The sequence below is a fragment of the Labeo rohita genome, chromosome 20 (assembly GCF_022985175.1).
Source record: "Labeo rohita strain BAU-BD-2019 chromosome 20, IGBB_LRoh.1.0, whole genome shotgun sequence".
NCBI lineage: Eukaryota > Metazoa > Chordata > Actinopteri > Cypriniformes > Cyprinidae > Labeo > Labeo rohita.
The window spans coordinates 30,630,925-30,654,627 of record NC_066888.1 but is presented as its reverse complement, the minus strand read 5'-3'; the positions used below and the strand labels follow the sequence as shown (position 1 = coordinate 30,654,627).

General features: G+C 38.5%; 2 protein-coding genes across 2 annotated transcripts in view; both read left to right on the top strand.

The window, feature by feature from the left end:
• The first annotated feature begins 1,459 nt into the window (after positions 1 to 1,459).
• LOC127183216 (cytochrome c oxidase subunit 7A2, mitochondrial) lies at positions 1,460 to 3,955 on the top strand. Its single transcript, XM_051139133.1, has 4 exons — positions 1,460 to 1,563; positions 3,128 to 3,217; positions 3,408 to 3,492; positions 3,763 to 3,955. Exons 1-4 carry the CDS (start codon positions 1,546 to 1,548, stop codon positions 3,819 to 3,821), a joined length of 252 nt encoding a protein of 83 aa, XP_050995090.1. The 5' UTR covers positions 1,460 to 1,545; the 3' UTR covers positions 3,822 to 3,955.
• Positions 3,956 to 6,265: 2,310 nt separating this feature from the next.
• Positions 6,266 to 23,703, top strand: part of col12a1b (collagen, type XII, alpha 1b) — a 67,227-nt gene continuing 49,789 nt past the window's right edge. Inside the window, 16 exon segments of the mRNA XM_051139122.1 lie at positions 6,266 to 6,477; positions 7,888 to 7,990; positions 10,144 to 10,260; positions 10,862 to 10,926; positions 10,928 to 11,006; positions 11,257 to 11,313; positions 12,481 to 12,744; positions 12,834 to 12,998; positions 13,131 to 13,304; positions 13,408 to 13,698; positions 13,777 to 14,379; positions 14,862 to 15,140; positions 15,347 to 15,622; positions 16,516 to 16,788; positions 21,405 to 21,674; positions 23,345 to 23,611. Of these exon segments, the coding sequence (XP_050995079.1) occupies positions 7,921 to 7,990; positions 10,144 to 10,260; positions 10,862 to 10,926; positions 10,928 to 11,006; positions 11,257 to 11,313; positions 12,481 to 12,744; positions 12,834 to 12,998; positions 13,131 to 13,304; positions 13,408 to 13,698; positions 13,777 to 14,379; positions 14,862 to 15,140; positions 15,347 to 15,622; positions 16,516 to 16,788; positions 21,405 to 21,674; positions 23,345 to 23,611 (3,250 nt within the window). The 5' untranslated portion in view covers positions 6,266 to 6,477; positions 7,888 to 7,920.

Genomic DNA, 23,703 nt, shown 5'->3' with positions numbered 1-23,703 from the left:
CACTGTTGAAATTTCAAGGCTTTGTGAGTTCCCAACATGCATTGCACCATAAATAAATTATCCAGTTACTGTTATAGGATAAGTGTTTTGCTGTTTGCTGACTTCATTTAAACTTTTTTGTTGTCGTTTTGTCATTATTGTTAATTATTTGTTGTACTGTGATGTAAAGATCTCATCTTTATAATATTTGCTGATTGCCACCATTCTTGAGGTTTGTGTATCTAGTTTTGAGGCCTAGATTCTTTTCAACTTCTTACATTCATTTTTTGGATGTCTTAGTTTTGTAAAATGCTTTACAAATAAAGATGACATTGTCTATATATTAGACTAATTTATTTATAATGATTTGTATGTTCAGATATTTATATGACAAAATATATACAAATCAATATCTAAACAGGGACATAGTAGTATACTTAAAATATGATTTAAAGTTCACAAAAAGTTGAATATGGGTAAACTTGCGGTATAAAACTACTAAACTAGTAGTTTACCAAGACTATACTTCAAAGTGTACTAATATGCATAAAAAGTATTTAATTAGTAAACTATTGGTATACCTATAAGTTCACTTTTAGTATACTTGCAGTACAAACTGAAAACTACTGTTTACTACTAGTTTACTACTGTTATACTTAAAGTATAGTTTATATACTAGAAAGTGGGACAATTTAGTCCGAAGGAGTATTAAAATAGTACACTTAAAAGTATACTACTAGTACACTGATATTTGTATACTTACTACATAAAATATACTTAAAATATACTGAAGTATACTTAATAAAATAAACTGGAAGTATACTTCTTTTTGGTAAGGGTCATGCTGGTCTTTGACCAGCAACATGACCAGCAAAAACCAGCATCAAAACCTACCTAACCAGCATCCCAGCATCAAAACATACCTACCAGCATATGCTGGTTTTTTCACCAGGGGAAATTTCGAGATGTCAGTGACCAATGGATCCTCTGCAGTGAATGGGTGCCGTCAGAATGAGCATCCAAACAGCTGATGAAAACATCACAATAATCCACACCACTCCAGTACATCCATTAACATCTTGTGAAGCGAAAAGCTGCATGTTTGAAAGAAACAAATCTATTATAGAGACGATTTTAACATCAAACTGTTGCTTCCGGCTAAAATATGAATCTATAATAACATTCCCTCCAGTGAAAAAGTCGCCTCATCTGAATCAGGAGAGAAATATGCACAGCTGTACAAAACAGATATTGATGTGAGAGGACAACAGAGGCTTTTTCTCTGGAGAAAGTTAGATTTTATGGACTTTAAGCAGCAGTTTATCTATCGGCATATGCAAAAATGGCATGTCGGTGTTGTGCTCACCCTCAGTGTCTCTCGGGTGCTGCTAATTTCCCTTTAGCATTATGATTTTTATTTTTTCATCATGTGTCAGTGAAGAAACATTCTGAGATTGGTAAAAGTGTGACTGACGAGTTGCTCTCCTGACCAGCAGATGGAGACGTTTGTCTTTCTCTTTCTTAGATTTCCGCTGTGTCTCGTGACTTCAGTCACTCAAGCTGAAAATGTTTCGACACTTTCTGGTAATTATTAAAACTATTCTGTTTTGTTTTAAGTTTGTTGATGCATGGTAGTTTATAAATCATTTATCGTGCTTTGGCGCTGTTTTCACATCAAAGGTTACGGATGTTAATCTAGAAGTTTGGGGCAGGAGAAGTGAAACGCGGGAGTCATGAGGAGTTTGACGTTTCGCACGTCTACAATCAGTGAAATCATAACGATATTGATAATGATGATGATGTGTTGTAATGATTTAAATAGGCCATATAGCAGCTGGTTTAGTTCTGCTGTTTTTTTCTGTTGGTGTTTGTGTTCATGTAAGGGCTGTTAATTGTAACGTAATGATTTATGTGATTATATGATTTATTTTTTCCGCTTTCTGCTCACAAAAGTAAACAAAGCGGACATTGGAGTTTTTTAAATTTGGTCATCCCTAAAATGTCTGAAAGCTTTCCACCTGTGTAAACTTGATACCGCTGACTTCATACATACATTCACTAAAAGTCTCCAAAACACCAGCTGATTCGAAATCACTGAGCGAAAGTGAAAGTTAGTGAAGAGAAAAGCTCCGCAGATAAAACACTTGATCTAATGAATGACATCCAGACACTTTTAAGTGCCCAGATCTGTGTTTTGGGTTATGTGAGCATAACAAATGTGACACTGGACCACAAAACCAGTCATAAGGGTCAATTTGTTGAAGTTGAGATTTATACATCATCTGAAAGCTGAATAAATAAGCTTTTTATTGATGTATGGTTTGTTAGCCATACATCAATATTTGGCTGAAATACAACTATTTGAAAATCTAGCATCTGAGAGTGCAAAAAAGTCAAAATATTGAGAAAATCGCCTTTAAAGATGTCCAAATGAAGTTTTTAGCAGTGCACATAATCGAAGATTAAATTTTGATATATTTGCGGTAGGAAATTTACAAAATATCTTAATGGAACATGATCCTAATAATTTTTGGCATAAAAGAAAAATGTATAAATTTGACCCATACAATGCATTTCTGGCTATCGCTACAAATATTTCCGTGCTACTTGGTTTTATGGTCCAGGGTCACAAATGAAAAGTGGTAGTAAATAAAGGATCTGGGATTTGTTTTATATTATGTGGGCTTTTCTTATTGATGATTGTAGTCTTTAGGTTTTGTTATCATTGTGACATGCATTACCGCAAACATAATTTTTGTGATTAGTAGCAGCAATCAGCCTATTAGAATGACTTTTGAAGGATGATGTGACAATGAAGGCTGGAGTTATGATGCTGAAAATTCAGCTTTGCATCACATAAATAAATTAATTTTTAAAATAATTCAAAGCAGAAAAATATTATTTGAAATTCTAATAACATTTCACAAAAATATCACTGCTTTTACAGTATTTTAATCAAATAAATTCAGCCTTGGTGAGCAGAAAAGTATTCTTTCTTATAAAAAAAAAATCACGGTGTATGTTCCTGTAAATCTATATGTTTTAAAAGTGTTTCTCTTATTAAAAAATGGTCAGGTTATTTTAAAATGTCATCATATTTGGGTATGCGCCAGTACTTTAAATATTTTTGTCAAACTGTCTTCATGAGACGCTGCAGCAGGTTTCCAGACGGCAGTTCTCCAGCAGCGTCCGCAGGCAGCTGGTCAACAGGGTGCCAGACAAACAGAAACTCTTTCAGGTGTGGTTGTCACTTTTCTGTAATATATTGTCATCTCTCAGATGGTAAACTAATGTTCTTGACCCCTGATATCTTTACTAATAATTTGCATTTTCTCTAAAGGTCTAACAGTGCATGTTGTGCTCAGATGTTCTTGTTTTGTTCACACGTTTGTGTTTTATCAAAATGTTGATTTATGTTTCATATTTAGGAGGCCAATGGGATGCCAGTTCATCTGAAGGGAGGAGTTGGTGATGCTGTTCTTTACCGTGCAACTATGGGTCTCACAGTGTTGGGTATGTTACTGCTAGGTGTTATGGTTTATTGCTGCAATACGTGGTTGCTTAGGTCCAACCACATAAGGGTGCTGTGCATGCTGGGTAGTTGCTTACTAGCCCATGTTTTAATTGCCAACCCTGATGTCTATGTATGGCAAATTCATATTTGTACAAGCCACATAATTTTTGATGTGATGTTTAATATGTGCCTTAGCAAGCATAGATATGCATTTGAGTTAATAATCATAGTAAGCTGTAATTGCTGATCATTAATGTGTCTCTTTTCAGGAACTGCGTGTGTCATATATGAGCTAGTAAAGGCAGCTCTCCCTCAGAAGAAGGACTGATGGCGGCTCCTGCCCTCACTTCTTTGGAAATGTGACCTTATGAGTGTTTCACACAATGTATTTATTTAATTCGGAAGGTAAAAGGGACCAAATGATTTGAATAAAATATACTGTGCCAGTCGTAAACAGACAAATCCCGGTTGTTTTATTTTACTCAGTGACAATTAAAATACCTCAAAAACAAAATAAATAAAAATGCATAATTTATTATTATTATTTATTAATTATTACTTTAGGACTTTTATGATTTCTGCCTTGCCCATTTATTTTTTTTAATGCATTATTTTTTTTTCTTTTGAAAACCCCCCAAAACAAAAGAAAAAATGCATAAATAAAATTATTATTTTAGGACTATTAAGATTTTTGCATTGCAGTTATTTTCTTAATGCATTTTTAGGGAATTAATGCACAATGCAAAAAAAAGTTCTAAAAATAAATGCATTTATTTTTAATTCATTTATATATTTAATATATTTAATGCATCTTAATGCATTTTATTTTTCTTTTCAAAGAACCCAGTATGCATATAGTAAGTGAATGCACAATGCAAAAAAATTCTTTAAAAAAATGATTTTCTTATTCCATATTTATTTTGGCACTTTTAATGTTAGCTGCTTAGCTGTTAGACATTTCTGAGATGATTTTCCTAATTCTGATTTCTAATTTTGGTTACTGTTGCGGTTTAGTTCCTTGTCTTCTGATTTTACGCCTCACCTATGAATAATATTTTGATGACGTGATAATTTTCTTCTCATAAAGAAAATGAAGAAAACAAACAACTACACTATGTTTTTCCTTCTGAAATTGTGCGTAATGTCTGTGGTTGGCGTTAATTGATAAAGGGTGTTTGTGACTCACGCCGCAGCATGTTTTTGATACTGTCTGTTTCTTGGATGTCTTCATCGGTTCCCAAGAAACAAACAGCAGTGCGCGCTTCCTTTTTGTACTTCAAAACAATATGTTTTCAAGGCATATGAAATAGTTTCCAAATGCGTGCGTGTACATCAGGGAAATGTTTTCCCCACTCGAGGTTTAAATTTACAGCAACGATTGATCATTTGAGCTCAGTATAGCCCGCCTCAGCATTGGTGGTCTATACAGTTGAGTTCATATGGAGATGTGTCCCATGCATTAAGAACAATATGTCCTTTGTGCCCTGACAAAAATGTCTCAGCTCACTGCAGGAGTTAGAACAGGCATGCAAATAATTGCATGCTAATTATAAGACTATAAAGCACAGATCATTCATTCTGCAAGCAATCTAAGGAGCATTAGAAGTTCAAGCTTTCGATTGATGAATAGATCCGTTAGCGGTTTGTCTCTAACGAACAGAATTATGAGATAATGGTCGAATTAAAACCAGTCATGAGCTCAGCTGAAAAAACGAATAAACTTAATGATCAAAAATCAAATTCAACCCGTGACTCCCAGTTGGCACCCATGTGTTTCTAAATGGCTAAATATTTATCCATCAGATGAGTAACAGAAAATTCTTTTATGACTTAATAATGAGATCAAGGATGTAGTTTGAGGGGGTGGAAGAGCGTTTTGATACATAAATTGTGTTAAACATCTCCATCCGCTTTGTGTGTTACCCGATTTGACCACTAGAGGGCTACATATTCAAATAAATGGAAATACATTGTTGAAAAACTAATGTACACGCTCAAATTCAATTGTCAACCGTACAATACTGATGAAACATGTCAAATAAATTAATAAATACATTAATAAATAAAAATGTAAAAAGGACTATTACAGGTCCTCAGTTACTTCAAATCCTAATATCTGTGTTTTGGACTTGTTATTGAATGTTATTTAATAAGTTTAATTAACCACAAACGTTAGTAGTGACGTTGGCGTGAGGATGTTACTATAGCAACCGCTCGAGCGCTTTGCGTTAGGACCGTTGGGCGATACATCGTAAACAATACATGTGTATTTGTATTTTTTTTTTATCAAGACAGTATGCATTTACATGTCGAAGTTAGTTTTTCTTTTACTCTAGTTGTCGGTTGGGTTAATGTGCTTGGAAAATCGTAAAATCATTTTTATTGCGGAACGAGACGAATCGCCTCAGGTTGCGCTTTGAAAATGACCGACAGGTATTCGTTTGAAATACCTTAAAAATCATCGTCTAATAACTTTAATAATTATTTATAACACCTTAACGTTGTTGTAACTAAGTTTCAGGTTCCTAATCTATGTGTCTGCAAAGGTTATACAAATATTCCCGAATTAGCGATTCCTTTTGAATGTCGTCAGGGTTATGTATCTCGTAGTAATCCCTGCTGAAACCCGAAACATCGATGAGTGACATGCTGCAGGAATGCCGAAAATATGCGCGACTTTCCAAAAGCGCATCCCAACACATCAATCACACGGACGCGTGACGTCAGAGCTCCGGGTTCGGGATCAGCCCCCTGTTAAGAAGCACTTTCTAGTCTGAGATCCTGTGCATTTGGAAACAGCCTTCACGAGCTGTGGGGTGATCAGACCCTCCTCTTCATTTCCATCTCCATCACTACAGCATCACGGAGAACCTCTGCTTTTCTGAACAGACCTTTAAAAACCCATTTGCATTTGGGCGAATTTCCCACCTTCATTCACCAGTTTTGTGATGTATTGAAAGTTTTTGGAAAATTTGGGGAGTTTGGTAAGTGTTCACGTGGAGTTGATTTTTTTTTTTTTTTTTCGATTATTGATAAACCTATTTATACATATATGAAATATTTATGAATGAAACTGTTACTACTCTTAAATGTAAGACGTAAGAGATAAATGTGATGTGAAATGATGAATATGAGCACACTGACCCATTTTCAGCAGCTCTGATCACTTTTTCCATAGACGGTTGTATGGTGATTTCATTTTTCCACCACCCTGTTATTGTGCTCTTTTAAAGTGGCTTAATGCGTATTTTGTTTTGTTGGGAAGTCTAGACCACTTGTATGAATCAAACCTCTGGGATTTTCTATGGTACCTATTTCACATGTTTAATACAGGACTACTGGTAAAGTAGTTCCTCTCTCTGTTCAGTTACATTCATGATTAGGGTTTTCTGAGAGGTTCTAAGTTTGGCATCATATTTTAAAAGAGCACCAATGACAAATGATCAGAAAGTGTTCAACTTTACCTGTTTTCAGCATGTGAAGAGATTTATTTTTAATTTTTCATTCAACTTTACTTGATTTCTTGCACTATTAGAACATTAAACCCAAGATATATTATAGGCACAATGTATGTTTTTTATTTATTTTATTTTATATATTTTCTCAAATGCTTTCATTTTAAGTTAAAAAAAAAATGAAAATAATCAAGTGTATATCTTAGTTCCTCTACATTTTTCCATTATTTGAATTACCCTTTTGTCCTAGTTGATGCTGTAGGACACTGTTTTGAAATTAGTTTTGCAGAGCAAAAAACTAATTAGAAAGTAATGGTAATGGAAAACATGTGCAAGTATTTTGTGAGCTGCTTGTTTTTAAACTGGTAATTATTTAAGTAACATGCAGTATATGTAACAGAGACCAAGCACATTGCCAAAGTTTAGAGGCAGAGCGCTGAATTGCTCTCAGCATGAAGATCAGGATGTAAAGTCAGAATTTTTCCAGGCACAACAGGGGGCGCAGGATCCCTGCAGAAAAAGTTTTTCCACCCCTGATGTGTAGGATCCCAAATCAGGCAAATTTCCAGACGATTGCATATAGTCTATGAACTCAGAGTTTCCAGCGTTAAACAGATGAATCAGCACTTACATACAGCATATGCCGTTTATAATCATTTTGCCATTAAAATGCTGCAGGGAATGTTTTTCTAAGACCCACAGTGACTTATTTTACTGAGTGCCCTTGTTTTATGAACATTTTCCAAAATATTTGGACACTTAACCATGGAAAACCAATTTTTCTTCTGTTGACCAGAGAAACAGCTGGAATTTTGAATAAAAAAATAATTACAATCAGATTCGAATGAGATCTCTTGCAGTGAACTGTACTGGAGTCATGCGTATTGTCTTTTTGTTTGATTTATGAGAAAAGTGTGTGTGCTTTGGTTGATTTTTCAGACTGATTGATGTTCTGCTGATACTGGGGTGAAGATGTCGGTCACGCGTTTGGCAGCGGCCACTCTCCTAACACTCTCAGTACTGACATCAGTGAGAGCTCAAGGTAAAAATGAAGCCAACAAATCTCTCCTCATTCACCCTGTTAAATGAAATATACTCTATTCAAACAGTTTAGATCACAGTCTATCATTTCTGTTTGTAAAAATGTAATGTAAAAATGAACTGTATAATATGACTGTCTGTTTTGGTGTGCTTATTATTATTATTTTTTTCCATTGTTTCATTTTCATTTCATTCGTATGTCCATAAAATGAACAAAAATATATATATAGAATTTTTTTTTGTATTAATTCACGTTCATTTATTCACATTAATGTGAATAAATGTGCATTTCAATGTGTAATGTCTCTTTTTAGACACTAGGGCGGACACTGATCAAGGACGTTTACTGTCCTAAAAGATTTGTTTCAAACAGTTGGTGGTGTTTATGCTAGTGCATGACAGCACAGGATATTTCATTAGATCTAACCATGTTTTTCAGTGAATGATTCTTCAGAAATGTCCACTGTAATGTTTTCAATTAAAGGGTAGAGCATACTGCATAAGGCCAAATCCAGCAAAGGTTTAGTATTGAATATGACTTTTTTTAATATTTTCTCCATGCAGCATAAGACCCAGGATATCCAGACATCTTAGCCAGACAGATTCACATTTAACTTTTCCCTCTAGTAAAACACTTCATGTATTTTAATATTTGTATGTTTCAGTACTTGAGCTCTTGGTAGGTTTGAACAGGCAGTAAAACTGTGATTTAACCATTTCAAATCACTGAATAAATGACAGGGCGTTAAAGCACACATCGCCAGCATTCAGTGGAAAGTATAGTGGAACATTTTACAGCATTTATTTGAAAAAAAAAAAAAATCTTAACGTTGAGGCCAAGTTTCCCTTCTCCATTTTCCGCACACTTAGGGAACAAAAAGACAAAATAAAATATGAGCTTTTTTTTTTTTTTTTTTTTTTTTTTTTTTTCAGGAAAGTGAGAGCAAGAAGTAATTGTGTTCTCAATGCTGCGTTATGAAAAAATAAGAAAAGTCTTTGTTTAAACATGTTCTACTAATATAAAATATGATAGCCAGACAAATACCTTAACCAACACTGTCACTTTTTCATTTGACGTGGTTATTATTAGATGCTCAGCATAGCAAACTAAATGTTGTTACATGGTGTTCCAAAGAGTTTGAGTTGTTCAAAAGCTGCAGAGTTTTGGTTGCACCAAATCTGGTTTGAATCGGATGGACCCCAAAACAAAAAAAAAAGATGGAAAATCTAGAATGGGTGATGAACGAGTGGTGTGTGTTTGATTGTGGATGTGTGCGATGGGACCCATTTGGAGTCAGAAATGGAACCGATTGTGACATCTTGTCAGCCAGGTTGGTAAATCTTGATTTTGGTGAACCTGTTCCCAGTCAAGCCTAAGCCCTGGTCAAAGTTTGACCAGAGCCGCGGCTTCACAAAATATTTTATTGTGATATTCCGACATGCACACGACTCACACAGATACTGACCTTCCAAACACCAAATACCACAAGAATATCACTTTAAAATATTTCAAAGTCCTCTACATGTGCGTCTTGTACATGAAGTCTTTTTAGTCCCACAAGTTGTTGCAGACAACTTTTCATGTACAAGTGCATGAATCTTGTAGTTCATCTAGACTGGTGCCTCCCGTGTTACATAACCTCTTTTTGTTTATATATCCACTTGTTTGTCACTATCCTGTATCTTCATATTTCATTAAAGGTTGTCATTATGCACCTTTTTTAAGCGGTTTGCAATGGAAAGTGACCACGTGTCAAAATGTCAATTCAAGTCCATTGTACAATCAACACTTCTTGTCTATCTGTGACGACAGCTATTCAGACAGTTCAACACAGCGCATCTGGCTGTGTTGGACTGACTGCAATGAATGCATGCACGTCACGAGTTATGGCCCGGTGTAATGTTTTGTCAAGGTCTTTGTGGAACGCGCTTTACGTGTCTATGCTTGAGTAGTCAATGGCCCTTCGGTCAGACAGCTCAAACAGATGTCATTTTGACCCAAAATGGCCGCCGTCCACTTTGTTCCATGTTGCCTTGAGTCCTTCTCCAACTTCGCTGTTGGGATTTCGTCCATAAACCTGTATGCTCTTCTCATAAATACAGCTTTTGGAATGGTTTCTTGGAAATAACTTGATTCACCTCCTCTTTCCACAGTAACGCCTCCGTCAGACTTGAGGTTTAAGATTTTAAACGAAAACACAGTGCAAATGATATGGAAGCAACCGCTGTCAAGAATTGAGGGCTTGAGAGTAGTAGTGACATCGGATACAGGTGGGTAAAAACGTGAAAGCACCGCACATATTGAAACTGTAAAGGCATAATGAAGCATTTGCCTTTGAGAACCTTTTGAGAATGAAAATGTATATCCAGCAAGGAAAAGTAAATGACAGAACTAATTTTTCTCAGTTGGCAGTGGATTATGAAAGTAAATCTTGACTTGATGAAAGTCTGTGTAATGCTAAGGGTTGTTCAGACCTGCAATGGTCGTCACATGATCTACTGCCATTGTGCCCTTGAGCAAAGCACTTAACCTCAGGTTGCTCAAAGGGAACTATCCCTGTAGTAAGTGTACTGTATGTTGCTTGAGATAAGAAAGCATCTGGTAAACGACAAGTAACCTTTAAAGTCACTGCCACAGGCAACTCTTGGGAAATGCGTTCTGGCGTGCCCTTCAAAAATGATTTAACATGGGCTGTTACTCATCGCTTGTCTTGGGAAGTCATTAATGTTCCTCTAATCCAACTCTTGTGTGTCTAGACTAGATTTATCTACTTATAAATTAAGGTTTAGCTAGATGTTATCTTCGTGCAGATTGTATATCATAATATGACACTTTAACATTGTAAATGCAAATGTCCCCTTCTCTCTGTAGAAGAGCCTATTAAGGAATTCACACTTCCTCCATCCGCAACCAAAACCTCCATCAGAGATTTGACCCCCCGATGTGGATTACGTTGTTACGATAATTTCATATTCTGGAACGGAGGAGAGTATACCAATCTCTGGTCAAATTACAAGTAAGTGGCAAGCCATATTATTCCTTGAGTTTTTCCTTGAGTACACTGTCATGGAAGGCCTGGAAGTTTCAAACTGTGGTTTGGAAAAGTAATTGGAAATGATATTATGTTTATTTATATTTAAAAAATCCTTCTATACTCTGTACATGTATATATTTAGTTGATTATAACGGCTTCTTGCCAAAAGGAGCCATTTAATGTAAAGGATTCATTTGCTTTACTATTTTTTTTTTTTTTGTTTCTGTTTCAGTCCAATCAAGTGGTTTTGAAGGAGGTACCAGAAAACCTCAGGTCTCTGATGCAGTCAGTAAGTACAACCCTCCAGGCTCTTTCCATTGCTATGCAATCATTACATTTTATCGCGTTTTTCCATTTTAGTCAGTACATAAATGTGTATGTGTCTTTGTTTCTTTCCAAATTTATGACTCCTGATAACAATTTAGCTTGTTAGTCAGCATTAACTTTTCCAGACATGATAAACTGAGCCAGCGTTTCCAACATGGCTTTTGGGTGAGAGTTCGTAAATGGCCCCTTTGCGCTTGATTTGAAATAAAAACCCCTGAACCTATCACAATGCAGAAAGTGGAAAGCATTACAGCTCCTCTCTTTACAAGAGCGCTGCGGCCGCGTCTTCCAGATGAAGGTGAACAGCTTTACTTTTCCTTTCCTACATTAAGCAGAAGTGGAAAATACAATGACCCCACCCCCCCCGCCCCGAATACCATAACGGTTAGTTAGCATGACTTCTGCAGATGACTTGCTACCAAAACCAGTCTTAACTCCCCAGTGCTTTCCCCTCCGCTGGCGCAAGTGGAACATAAGTGAATCTAATTAGCGTAGTAAAGGAAGGCAAGATACGATATGTCAACAACTTTCTGTCCTGTCTCGTCTGCCATTAAGGTTTGGCAACATCTTACCAAAGATGTGGCCAACACAATCTGTTCAAGGGCAGCAAATTCTACAAATTGTGGTTGAGAGCAAATATGATTAAAAGATGAGGAATTTTTCCAAACCATGTAGAGGAATGGAGTTTATTTATGGAGTTCAAAAGAGAGGGAAGGACAAGTAAAGACTCGCCTAAAAACATTACAAATAGAGACACACTCAACCCATTTGTCAATGGAGGAATGAGTTGTAACCAGTGAATATTGCGTAATAGATAAATGTGGTGCATTTTTTGCTGGATATTTCCCTTCTCAATTACAATTTTTGTATGTTTCGAGTGACAGTCAATCATATCAATTATGAACCTTTTAACGACTCTATCAAATCTGCATGGTGCAAACTAAACGTTTGGTCCTTTTCTGAAATAGAAAAAGAGGTCGGAATATAGAGTTCTCCACCAAATGTGTCTGGCAAACCTCTTAAATGGTTTATATTTTGAAAGCTTTGCATCCTTTTCAAAAATTCATCCCATTTTCCAAAGTCAGGTCTGTCTAGAGTTTCTTAGCTTCTCTACCTCTTTTTTTGCCAGAATGCTCACCAAGTGCCATTGCTGACCTTGTGTTCCTTGTGGATGGCTCTTGGAGTGTCGGACGGGAAAATTTTAAATTCATCCGCAGCTTCATAGCAGCCATGGCAGGCGCGTTTGACCTCGGAGAGGACAAGACTAGAGTGGGTGTGGTTCAGTACAGCACGGACACCAGAACTGAGTTTAACCTTAACCAGTATTACAAAAGACCTGAGCTGCTCCGAGCCATTAACAGTCTGCCGTACAAGGGTGGCAACACCATGACAGGTAACAAATTCATACTTGTATTATTGGTGAACCACAAAGTTACAATGTGAGGTTTGAGTCTGGATGATTGTTTTGTGATTTTTGTGCAGGGGAAGCCCTGGACTACCTGCTGAAAAACATGTTCACTGAGGCGACGGGGGCTCGTAAGGGATTCCCCAGAGTTGCTGTAGTTATCACAGATGGGAAATCTCAGGACCCCGTGGAGGGTTACGCCAAGAGGTTGAAGAACGCTGGAGTGGAAATCTTTACTTTGGGTATGTGGTCTTTCAACACTGCTGTTGTTCATAGTCTGGATTTCTTCTGCATTCTCACAGGTCTGGAGAGCTTTCAAGAAATCCACGAAAGGCATTCTGAGAAGTGATGCATTATTTATTATTTTTATCCAGGGATCAAAGAAGCAGATGAGGAAGAGCTGAAACAAATGTCTTCAACACCCTATAGAACTCACGTGTACACAGTGCCAAACTTCGATATGATCAAAGCTGTGGAGAAATCACTCATCACGCAGGTGTGCACCAGTGTGGATGACCAGCTCAACTCGCTGGCTAGCGGCGAGGAAGGTAAACAAACAATAACAATTGTAAATCTGCTTTAGCAGGTTTATTAAACACAACCCCAAACCTTTAACATGACTCCATTTTTCCTCTTTCTGTTTATTTGCAGTTGTTGAGCCAGCGTCAAACTTGCATGTCACAGAGGTTGCGTCCAAGTCAATGCGGGTGACATGGGATGCATCTATAGGGGAAGTGACTGGTTACAAGGTGCAGATGGTTCCCATGCTGGCTGGCAGTAAACGTCAGGAGCTGTACGTTGGGCCGACTCAGACCTCTGTGAATGTGAGAGACTTGTCCCCTGATACTGAGTACGAGATCAGCCTGTTTGCACTCAAAGGTCTGACACCCAGTGAGCCGATTATGGGAATGGAGAAAACCCAGCCTTTGAAATTATCGTTAGGTGAGGAAAGGTCTGCACTATCCACTTGCATCTACTGATTAAATAGCTGTTTGACCAGCAAACTCTTTTCACTTTTAGAATGTTCTCTCGGTGTGGATGTACAAGCCGATGTTGTTCTCCTGGTTGACGGCTCCTACAGTATTGGACTGGCAAACTTCGCTAAAGTTCGAGCTTTCTTAGAAGTCCTGGTCAACACCTTTGACATTGGGGCAGACAAGGTTCAAATCAGCTTGGTCCAGTACAGCAGAGACCCACACACCGAGTTCTACCTAAACACCCACCACGATCTGAGCGCTGTGGTCAAAGCTGTGAGAACGTTCCCCTACCGCGGCGGCTCCACGAACACCGGCAAAGCTATGACGTACGTGAGAGAGAGGATTTTTGTTCCGACCAGAGGCGCTCGTGCGAATGTACCTCGCGTTATGATTCTGATCACCGATGGGAAGTCCTCAGATGCTTTTAAAGACCCGGCAGCTAAGCTTAAGAGCACGGATGTAGAGATTTTCGCAGTGGGCGTGAAAGACGCTGTCCGCTCGGAGCTGGAGGCGATCGCTAATCCTCCAGCGGAGACCCACGTGTACACCGTGGAGGACTTTGATGCTTTCCAGAGGATTTCCAACGAGCTAACCCAGTCCATCTGTCTGAGAATTGAGCAAGAGCTCCTGAACATCAAGAGGAGAAGTGAGTAGCATCTGATTTTACCACTAACTGCTGTTAAATTTGTTGGGCTTTGGGTCTGGACGTGCATAGAACCATATGTTTCGAACTCTAGGTTTGCACCAATTTGTACTAAAGGGTTAGTTGACCCAGAAACTAACATTTTGTCATCATTTACTCACCCTCATGTTGTTCCAATCTCATATCACTTTCTTTCTTTTGTGGATCACAAAACAACTTATTTAACAGAATGTCCAAGCTGCTCAATTCCACACCATGAAAATAGTCATAGCCGAAGCTGTCAAGTACTAGTTTTGTGCTGTATTTCAAATCTTATAAAGTCTTTCCATAGCTTGGTGATGGAAACAGGCCAACTTATAAAATCTATTAGGTAACACATACTGCCTGAGCCTGTAACATGACTGTAACCTTTTTTGGCATTAAAATAGGATGTGAACAAAGATCTCTAAGGGAGCCTCATATTTTGGTTCTGTTCTCTCTTCAAGGTCTGGTTGCACCCAAGTCTCTGACCTTCTCAGAGGTGACCTCCAGGAGTTTCCGAGCTACTTGGTCCATAGATGCCGTGGATGTGCAGTCCTATCTACTGCAATATAGACCTGACACTGATTCAGATGTAGGCTACATCTCTGTCTCTGTGCCGGGAGACACCACTACGCTTGTCTTACATCACCTTACTCCAGTCACAAAATACGAGGTCAAAGTTTACGCCCAATATCAGAAGGGAGAAAGCTTTCCAGTATCGGACTATGAGACCACACTTGAAGGTGAGTGTCTGTTTTACATAAAAGTTAGCTATGTTAATCTTATTACTGTTGCCATTCCTTTTGGGACTTTTAAAGGAACAGTTTACCCAAATGTTGTTTTTTATGAGTTTTAAAAGAGTCCCCCGGCTATTGTACCAGGTGAGTTTGAGGGTAAACTCTGCCTTTAAAACAGACTTTTTGTGACGCTTGTTTTCTGATTTATGCAGAACAAGGATCCGTGAACAACCTGAGGGTGTCTGAAGAGACCACCAGCAGTTTCCGTGTCTCATGGGGGGCGGCTCCAGGTCCAGTAGTGCGGTACAGACTCACATATGTCCCGGTCCAAGGGGATAGTGGGTTGCTAGAAACTGCAACAGATGGCCCTGAGACCACCATTATTCTGCAGCAACTTTACCCAGTTACTACCTACCGTGTCTCTGTGGCAGCTGAATACCCATCAGGAGTTGGACCTCAGATGCGGATTGATGGAACAACGAAAGAAGGTGATTGGAACAACTTACAGACTTCCCCTCCAAAATATTATGCCCAGCCAGTGAAACTGATCGTTTGAAGGCATGATACCATGGGATTATGAGCCTGAATTCATTTTACTGGAATTTTAAGTGGGAAAGTGCCAGTTCAGAATTTTTTTTCACATATCCAAGGGAGTGTTCACATTCGTCCAGGTCATTGTATAACCTGAATTATTAGATTGTTAGTCACCGTCAACAAATTTGCATTTGTTTAAAAGGAATGCCCACTCATTGTTGCATCTTTATCGGTGGTTTCCTAGGCATATATACATTTGTGAGACACCCGACTGGGTGTGAATCTCTGGTGTTTCAAATATCTGGTGTAAAGTTTTGCATTGATTGGTTGAGCAGCCAAACACCTTAAGTGAATGGAAAATCAAAGTTGATTTTGACAAAAACTCCATGAGACGTTTCCCAGAATTTCTTTCATTCAGTTGGCGAAAAATGTCTGTTTGGTTAGGCAAAACCTCTGGGTTCTTTATCAAGTCTGAGAGTAGTTAGTGTTCAAGCATGAGCCAGCTGCGTCTTGATGGCTGCCTACAACAATGCAGCTGCAGTCTGTCCACAGTTATAATCTGCAAAGGACAAATCCCAGGTCATGACTTTCGACGCCTGTGTTTTATCTCTGCATTGTCTCTGTTCCAGGGATTAGTTTCTAACTCCCGTTTCATCAGTTTTTTAGTTGTGCTGGTTTTTTAAGGACATTATTCTTCAAAACTTTTTGGGGGACTTTACTAAGTGATCAAACTTGTGATTTTTCACCTGGTGGATGACTAAACAATTGAAATCAACCTTAGACTTTGAAGGAGGGACCACTGGGCTTTATTTTGTTTCTAACTGCTTTCTCTTCCTACTTCTGGTAGAACGTGGCTCACCGAGAGACCTGCGTGTTTCGGACGAGACCGTGTCGTCCATGCAGCTGTCGTGGGCTGCGGCGCCAGGAAGAGTTTCACAGTATCGCGTGTTCTACCAGCCCACGGAAGGTGGTGAGATGAAGGAAGTGACGGTTAAGGGGGACACCACAGCAACCTTGCTAAAGAATCTCCAACCAGGCACAGAGTACCAGCTGGCTGTGAGGGCACGCTACGCCTCTGGCTTAGGAGAGCCACTGCAGGGCACAGGAACCACACTAGAAGGTATGTACATGCACTTACATAACATTCCTATAAGAAACACACAACAAGTGCAATATTATCTTGAGGACACAACCCGTTTTGGGGGTGGTGTGATGCAGCGTTGAAAGCTCAGAGCTGGTAAGCTGGATAAAGACGTGCAAAATGACATTAGCACAGACATATCCCAGACATATCCCATTTCTCGCTAAGAAAATGCTTGCATGTGAAATTGCTGTAATTGTATACTTTTTTTGTGTAAAAACTGTAAAAAGCACTCATCAAACTCCCTGTGAGTGCACTGCAGTGTAAATTATTTTGGATCAGCCTAGGAAAGACTAGGGGCATTTTTAACATCCTCCTCTCCTGTCTGGAGAAGGATAAACAAATAGGTTGAACAGAGCTGAGCGATTATACTGCTCCTTTCATTCAAAACAGCTCACAGGTCTTTTGGGGTTTCAGAAGACCAAATCTTAAGCTACAGCAACATGGCTACAGTATCTGCAAATGAAATTACCAAGACAAAAGCTTGCCCAGGTTCTTAAATCACCGAATTCCGGTAATCTTATGTCAGATTCGAGGGCCAAAGATCAGAGCCCAGAAGGAGTTGAGAGGCTCTGTATGATGGAAAACCTTTTAAAGGGATAGTTTAACCAAAAATCAAAAGTCTGTCATCACTGAGCATACAAGAAGTACTCTGGGCTGTCAGGAGTACTTTTTAATGAAAACATATAGTAATTCTTCATCTGTTTCAGTCATGTGGAGCTGGTATGGCTCAAATACAATGATTAACACTTTTTCTTGGTATCTTCGCTCATGTGTTTTTGTAATCACTGCCATTGCTTTACCCAGCTCATGGTCATAAATATGACAGATGAGCAGAAAAGCCATGTGACTGAAAGAGCTTCTGAAGACTTGCATTTTTTTTCTTGCCTTTTTGTCTTTTGTGGAGAGATATGTGAGTTTGGAGGATAAGTAAATGAATTTTTTGGTTGAATGATTGTTTAAATGGGAGTAGCTGTGTATTGAGAGTTTGTTTTTGGTCAGCCGGAGATTTGGCCTGGGTTGTTCTTTTCAGTGTATCATGTAGTGGTTCGTGTAGCATTCAGAAGTTTCGAAATCTAATCTGTGAGGAGCGTAGCATTGTGGCTTGATTATGGACTGACATTGAAGATTATGAGATGGTGATTTCAGTTTCTGCATTCGTCCACTGAGACACTGCGGGAGCTGGACTAAATGAAGTTCTTTAATGCACAGAGTTACGTAATGCAGGAACTATGCAGGAAAGAAGAAGAGCAGTCACCCAGACATCTCTGTTCCTTCCTTTGCGTCCTCAAGAGGATATGCATAAGGAGGAGCATGAAAGATTTCCGCTCTGTCCCCAATCTGATGCAGGTGTGTGTTGACTGGGCTCTGGTCCAGTTTATGACCTAGCGTGTCCGTTTGTAGAGCAGAGAAAGTCTACAATCCCAGATGCTACGTGCATTTTGAGATAATTCGCGCTGTCTTAGTTAATCATTGACCTGTCTGTGTGGAGCGAGTCTTCAGCAGGTTCAATTACCTCAAAAAGGATGGTTTCCAGCAACTCGCTGAGAAGGCCTTGAGGCTTTCCTGTATAAAAAAAAGGGAAATGCTGCGTGGCGTTATAATAGTTGCCATATTTCTTACTTGGTATGCTTAAGTGATTTATTGTTATATTTCAAAGTCAGTGTTTAAAGAGATTATTTGTTGAGATAAAATGTCTTTAAAAACACAAAAACAAATTTTTTCGGCAGGATAATTGAAGCGGTGTGCAAAGTGACGGCCTTCTGTCTGCCGAAACCGTTGCTCTTAAAAAATGTGTGTCTGTGACGTCGCTGAGTGAAAACCGTGAAACTAAAATCAGCTGTTTTGTTTCGCCATCTCACAGAAGATTGAATAATGAATCAGAAGGGTTTCCATCTGCATATATACAAAGGAGAATCAAGAGACGTGAGGACTTATCATAATGTAAACTCAAAGGCGCACACATGTGGAACGCGTTACCTGCCTTGTACTTCAGATGAGATTATTTCCAAAGGGATCTTACTTGTATTATAGTCTCGTTAGAGTAGCACCTGGCCAATCGAAGTGAGACGGATTACATAGCAGGATATTATAGTGTTACATACGGATATTAATTTAAAATAAAGACTCAATCAGCTAGATACAAACAGGCCAAAAGGTGACTTCGTACTTCAGCACCTGGGTATCCTCAGAGGAGGATTGCTCTTCCTGTTTGCCATCTGTCAAAGCGCTTAATGTGTTCAAGCTGGCCTCGCTGTCCGGCTCGTGACCCCCGGAGATGTAGGTAAAGCGCAGATGAAGGGGACGACCGAAGGCTCTTCCAGCACCTGCACTTTCCCGGTGATTGACACGAGGTTAAACTTCAAAAACACTGCAGAAAATTTACTGCATGTGTATGGTCTGTCTTGGCTTTGGATTTCGGAGCAGCACGGGATGCCGATTGGCTTTTTGAATGGAATTGCATCTTTAAATGGACATAAAAGATCATTTGAATTTCAAGACCCTTTTAAAGGCAGAGTCAAATAAAATCCTGCTGTTGGGCTGCAGAGAAATGCATATGAAAGAAGCATGTTGAGCAAAGATGTAAGAAGTCGCATTGTTCGAGATACGCTGTTTCCAATTTGTGACTTAGAATCGTGTCAGGCAAGGATGAGACAGAACAGGAGGTGGAAAAAGGCAAGGATAGAGGGATGAAGAATGACTAGGATTTGAGAAGGTTTCAGACATCTGAGGAGGGTACTTTATGGCGGTTTTGTGGGGATTTGCCTTGTTATGGAAAAAAGCAGGTTGGCAAGCATTCGCTCCTCTGCCTCTTCTCCGAAGTCTTAGAATCTTGCACTGATTTAAAAGAGTGTCAACTTCTCATGTGTACTAACATCTTCATGTAGAATTTTTTCCACTGTTATTTTTTTAAAGAAACAGTCGTCTCAATAATGAATATTATATTCAGACACTTATGTAATTTCCAAACCTGCATGACTTTCAAGGTGATCAAGGACTGTCAAGCTCCAAAACAAGGTTATAATAGTTAACTAAAACTAAAACCATAAAAAATGTTGTTACTTGAAATAAAATAAACAATTACTGAAATAAAATCCCATAATTTTTATGGTTTTAATTTGTGACACTGGACCACACAGGTATATTTGTAGCATAGCCAAAAATACATTGCATGGGTCAAAATGATCGATCATTCTTTTATGCCAAAAATCATTAGGATATTAAGTAAAGATCATGTTCCATGAAGATATTTTGTAAATTTCCTTCTGTAAATGTATCAAAACTTATTTTTTGATTAGTAATATGCATTGCTAAGAACTTCATTTGGACAAATTTAAAGGCGATTTTTTTGCAGCCTCAGATTCCAGATTTTCAAATAGTTGTATCTCAGCCAAATATTGTCCCATCCTAACAAACCATACATCAGTGGAAAGCTTATGTATTTAGCGTTCAGATGATACATAAATCTTAATTTCCAAAAACTGACCCTTATGACTGGTTTTGAGGTCCAGGGTGACATTTTAGTTTTAGTTAACTATAATAATCTTATTTTTAAGCTTGACAGCCAAAGCATCATTTTTAATTTTGTACAGATATTAAAAATTATAATAAAGATAATATTCAAATTATAACTAATAAAAATGGCAAACACACAACTAAATTTCTGAAACCTTAATAAAATTAAAATGGAAAATACAAAAATAATAGCATTCAAAATATTGAAAACTATAATATAATATAATATTATATTATAATATAATATAGTTTTTATATTATTTATAATATATTATATAAAGGTTTGCTATATTTCAAATTTATTAAATGTACAGAACAGACATTTATTCAGAAACTAGCTTTAAATTGGCTGCATTAAATTGGCTGCAAGTTTTTATTTTATTTAAATGTTGTATGTATGTATGTATGTATGTATGTACCAGGAGCACCTTAAAAAACCACAACAAATTCCTCGTGTGTTTGCGCACACTTGGCGAATAAAGCTAATTCTGATTCTGATTAGTCTATCTTTACATCACTAAAAACGCCTGGAGATCGTACTGTATATCTGATAGTACATCAGTCTTCCTGAGACACTCACATATTTTAAGTAAAAATATTTCATAATGTGATGTAAAAAATGTGAAGGAGGCCACTTAGAAGAGACTGCCTTAAAATCCTAAAGTGGACTATGTGAAGTTTATTTGTATGACAGAGTGCTTTTGGGACTCTGTGGTGGTTTTTGTAAGGTCTCTGTGTGTTGACTTCAGACTTTATGACCGGCTGTTAAGTTTCACCTGAATGAATTAGTGCTCATTGCAGTCCTGACACACCTGCACCAATGACACCAGAGACATCATGAGAAACGGTCCATCTGCTTCTAGAAATATATCAGATTATGGCCCAGGGTGATTCTGCTAAAATACAGCTTGGAAAGTAATCCTTTTAACCCAAGTAACTTTGCGCTTGCTGCAGTGACAAAATACCATTTCTTGCATACAGTACCTCAAACCAGCAACTCACTAAAACACACCACCCACCTTCTCGATTTACACACATAATTTCTGTATATTAATGTCAGTTTTGTCTGTTGCCTGCAGAGTTGGGCTCACCGAGAGACTTGATAACCAGCGATGTGACGGACACCAGTTTCATGGCGTCATGGACGGCAGCTCCAGGACGAGTGAGGCAGTATCGTGTTCGCTGGAGGTCTCTGTTCTCTGAGGAGTCTGGGGAGAAGATGGTGCCTGGGGATGTGACCAGTGCGCTGTTGGAAAACCTCACCCCTGAAACACGCTACCAGGTGTCTGTGTTCGCGTCATATGACAGAGGGAATGGAGAAGCACTTGTGGGAGAGGAGACCACTGATGGTACGTGAACCTGTTTTAGGTGTTATTGTAGCAACCCCATATTGTCTAAATAAAGAGTTGATGAAAGCTAATAATTAAATAGGGATGCACAATTCATTTAAATAAAATTGCAATATGGGACCCTGGACCACAAAACCAGTCATAAGTACATTTTTTGAAATTGAGATTTATACATCATCTGAATAAATAAGCTTTCTATTGATGTATGGTTTGTTAGGATAGGACAATATTTGGCCGAGATACAACTATTTGGAAATCTGGAATCTGAGGGTGCAAAAAAATCTAAATATTGAGAAAATCACCTTTAAAGTTGTCCAAATGAAGTTCTTAGCAATGCATATTACTAATCAAAAAATAAGTTTTGCTATATTTACGGTAGGAAATGTGCATAATACCTTAATGGTACATGATTTTTAACTTGATCTTTACTTAATATCCTAATGATTTTTGGCATAAAAGAAAAATCTATACTTTTGACCCATGCAATGCATTGTTGGCTATTGCTACAAATATACCTGTGCTACTTACGACCAGTTTTGTGGTCCAGGGTCACATATGGCTTTTTTGGCTGCAGTTTAGTCTAATGCACTGCATGTTTTAGAGTAATGCTGTGCTGTGTTAAATTTATATTGTTACAATAACGAAACATAGGCTGCATCTGAAATTGCATGCTTCTCTTATATACAGTAGGTGAAAAACAGTATGTAGAAAGTGTAGCATGTCCAAATTTACAGTATTGATGTACTGATAGACACTTTACTATCTCATGAGGCCAAAGGAGAGGATTTGTGAAAAGCAGTGAGGTTACATGACAAGGACAACATGGTGGATGTAGTATGAAGTTGCAAAAAGTTGCTGAATAATTACTTGTAATGACTGTAAAACTCTTTCTGGATGATTTAATAGTGTAACTAGAACTTAGTGAAACAATTTGGGATGATTGGCTCATCAAAGGAAGCTGGAGGTTAGATTAGGGTTATGGTTATCTTTAAATCTAGCAAACATCTTCCAGGAAAGAAAAATGGTTCTTAGGGTAAAACAGACGTAAGAGGACATGCACGCCTGCGCCTCGGGCTTAAAAATTTAAAGTGGATCAATCAACAACTGCAATCTGCGGTACTTGATCGAAGGAAAAGAATGGAAAAGGAAAAGAAACGTTTGAATCTTAGCTGGTCAAAAAATTATTTAATGTTAGCGTGACTACTTCAAGTTGCGGTTTTGCACTTGGCACCGAATTTTGGCGAGTGCGGTGAGTTTTGAGTTTCTGTGCAGTAGTCACTTGCCTCTGGGTGGAAAAAATGAGCTGATCGCAACACGGGTGCAGGGCACATCACCACTGCCGTAAAGAGCAGATTTAAGGGGTTGCATGTGTGCAGGGCAGCCCATAATACAGGCCGTATGTCGACCAGGATGCTGGCTGAAGCGTGGATGCGTTTTCTCTGCCCAGCTTAAATCGTACAAACTCGTGGAAACGAAACACTAGTGTGGAGATTGAGAGAGTATTGGAAGAAGGAAGACTTTTGCTTCCTTTTGGCTTGTTTGCGGTTTCACGTTCACCTCTAACCATCCCAGCTTGTCTGTTTTCATTTCATTTGTCACTTTTTGATTTATCCAGGCTGTTAACTCTAGTGGACTTTTAGTCAAACTTTTTTGTTTTTGTCCATATGTAGCATCTGTATCCGCCAAGGCTTTACTGGTGTTTGACGAAACCGAACGCACCATGCGCGTGACGTGGAAAGCCGCTCCAGGCCCCGTGGTCAGCTACAGGCTCACGTACGTCCCTGAAGCCGGCGGCAAAGAGATGACGATGAAGATCCCCGCCAACGTCACCAGCACCATGCTGAGGAAACTGCAGCCCCTGACCACCTACAACATCAAAGTGCATCCCATTTACAAACGAGGAGAAGGAAAAGCAAGGCAAGGAGTAGGAACCACACGTACGTTGGCCAATAATTCAAAGCCCATGAGTCACAGATACGTGCAGACACAGGCACACATTACCACTTACAGTACTAACGCTGCAAAAAAT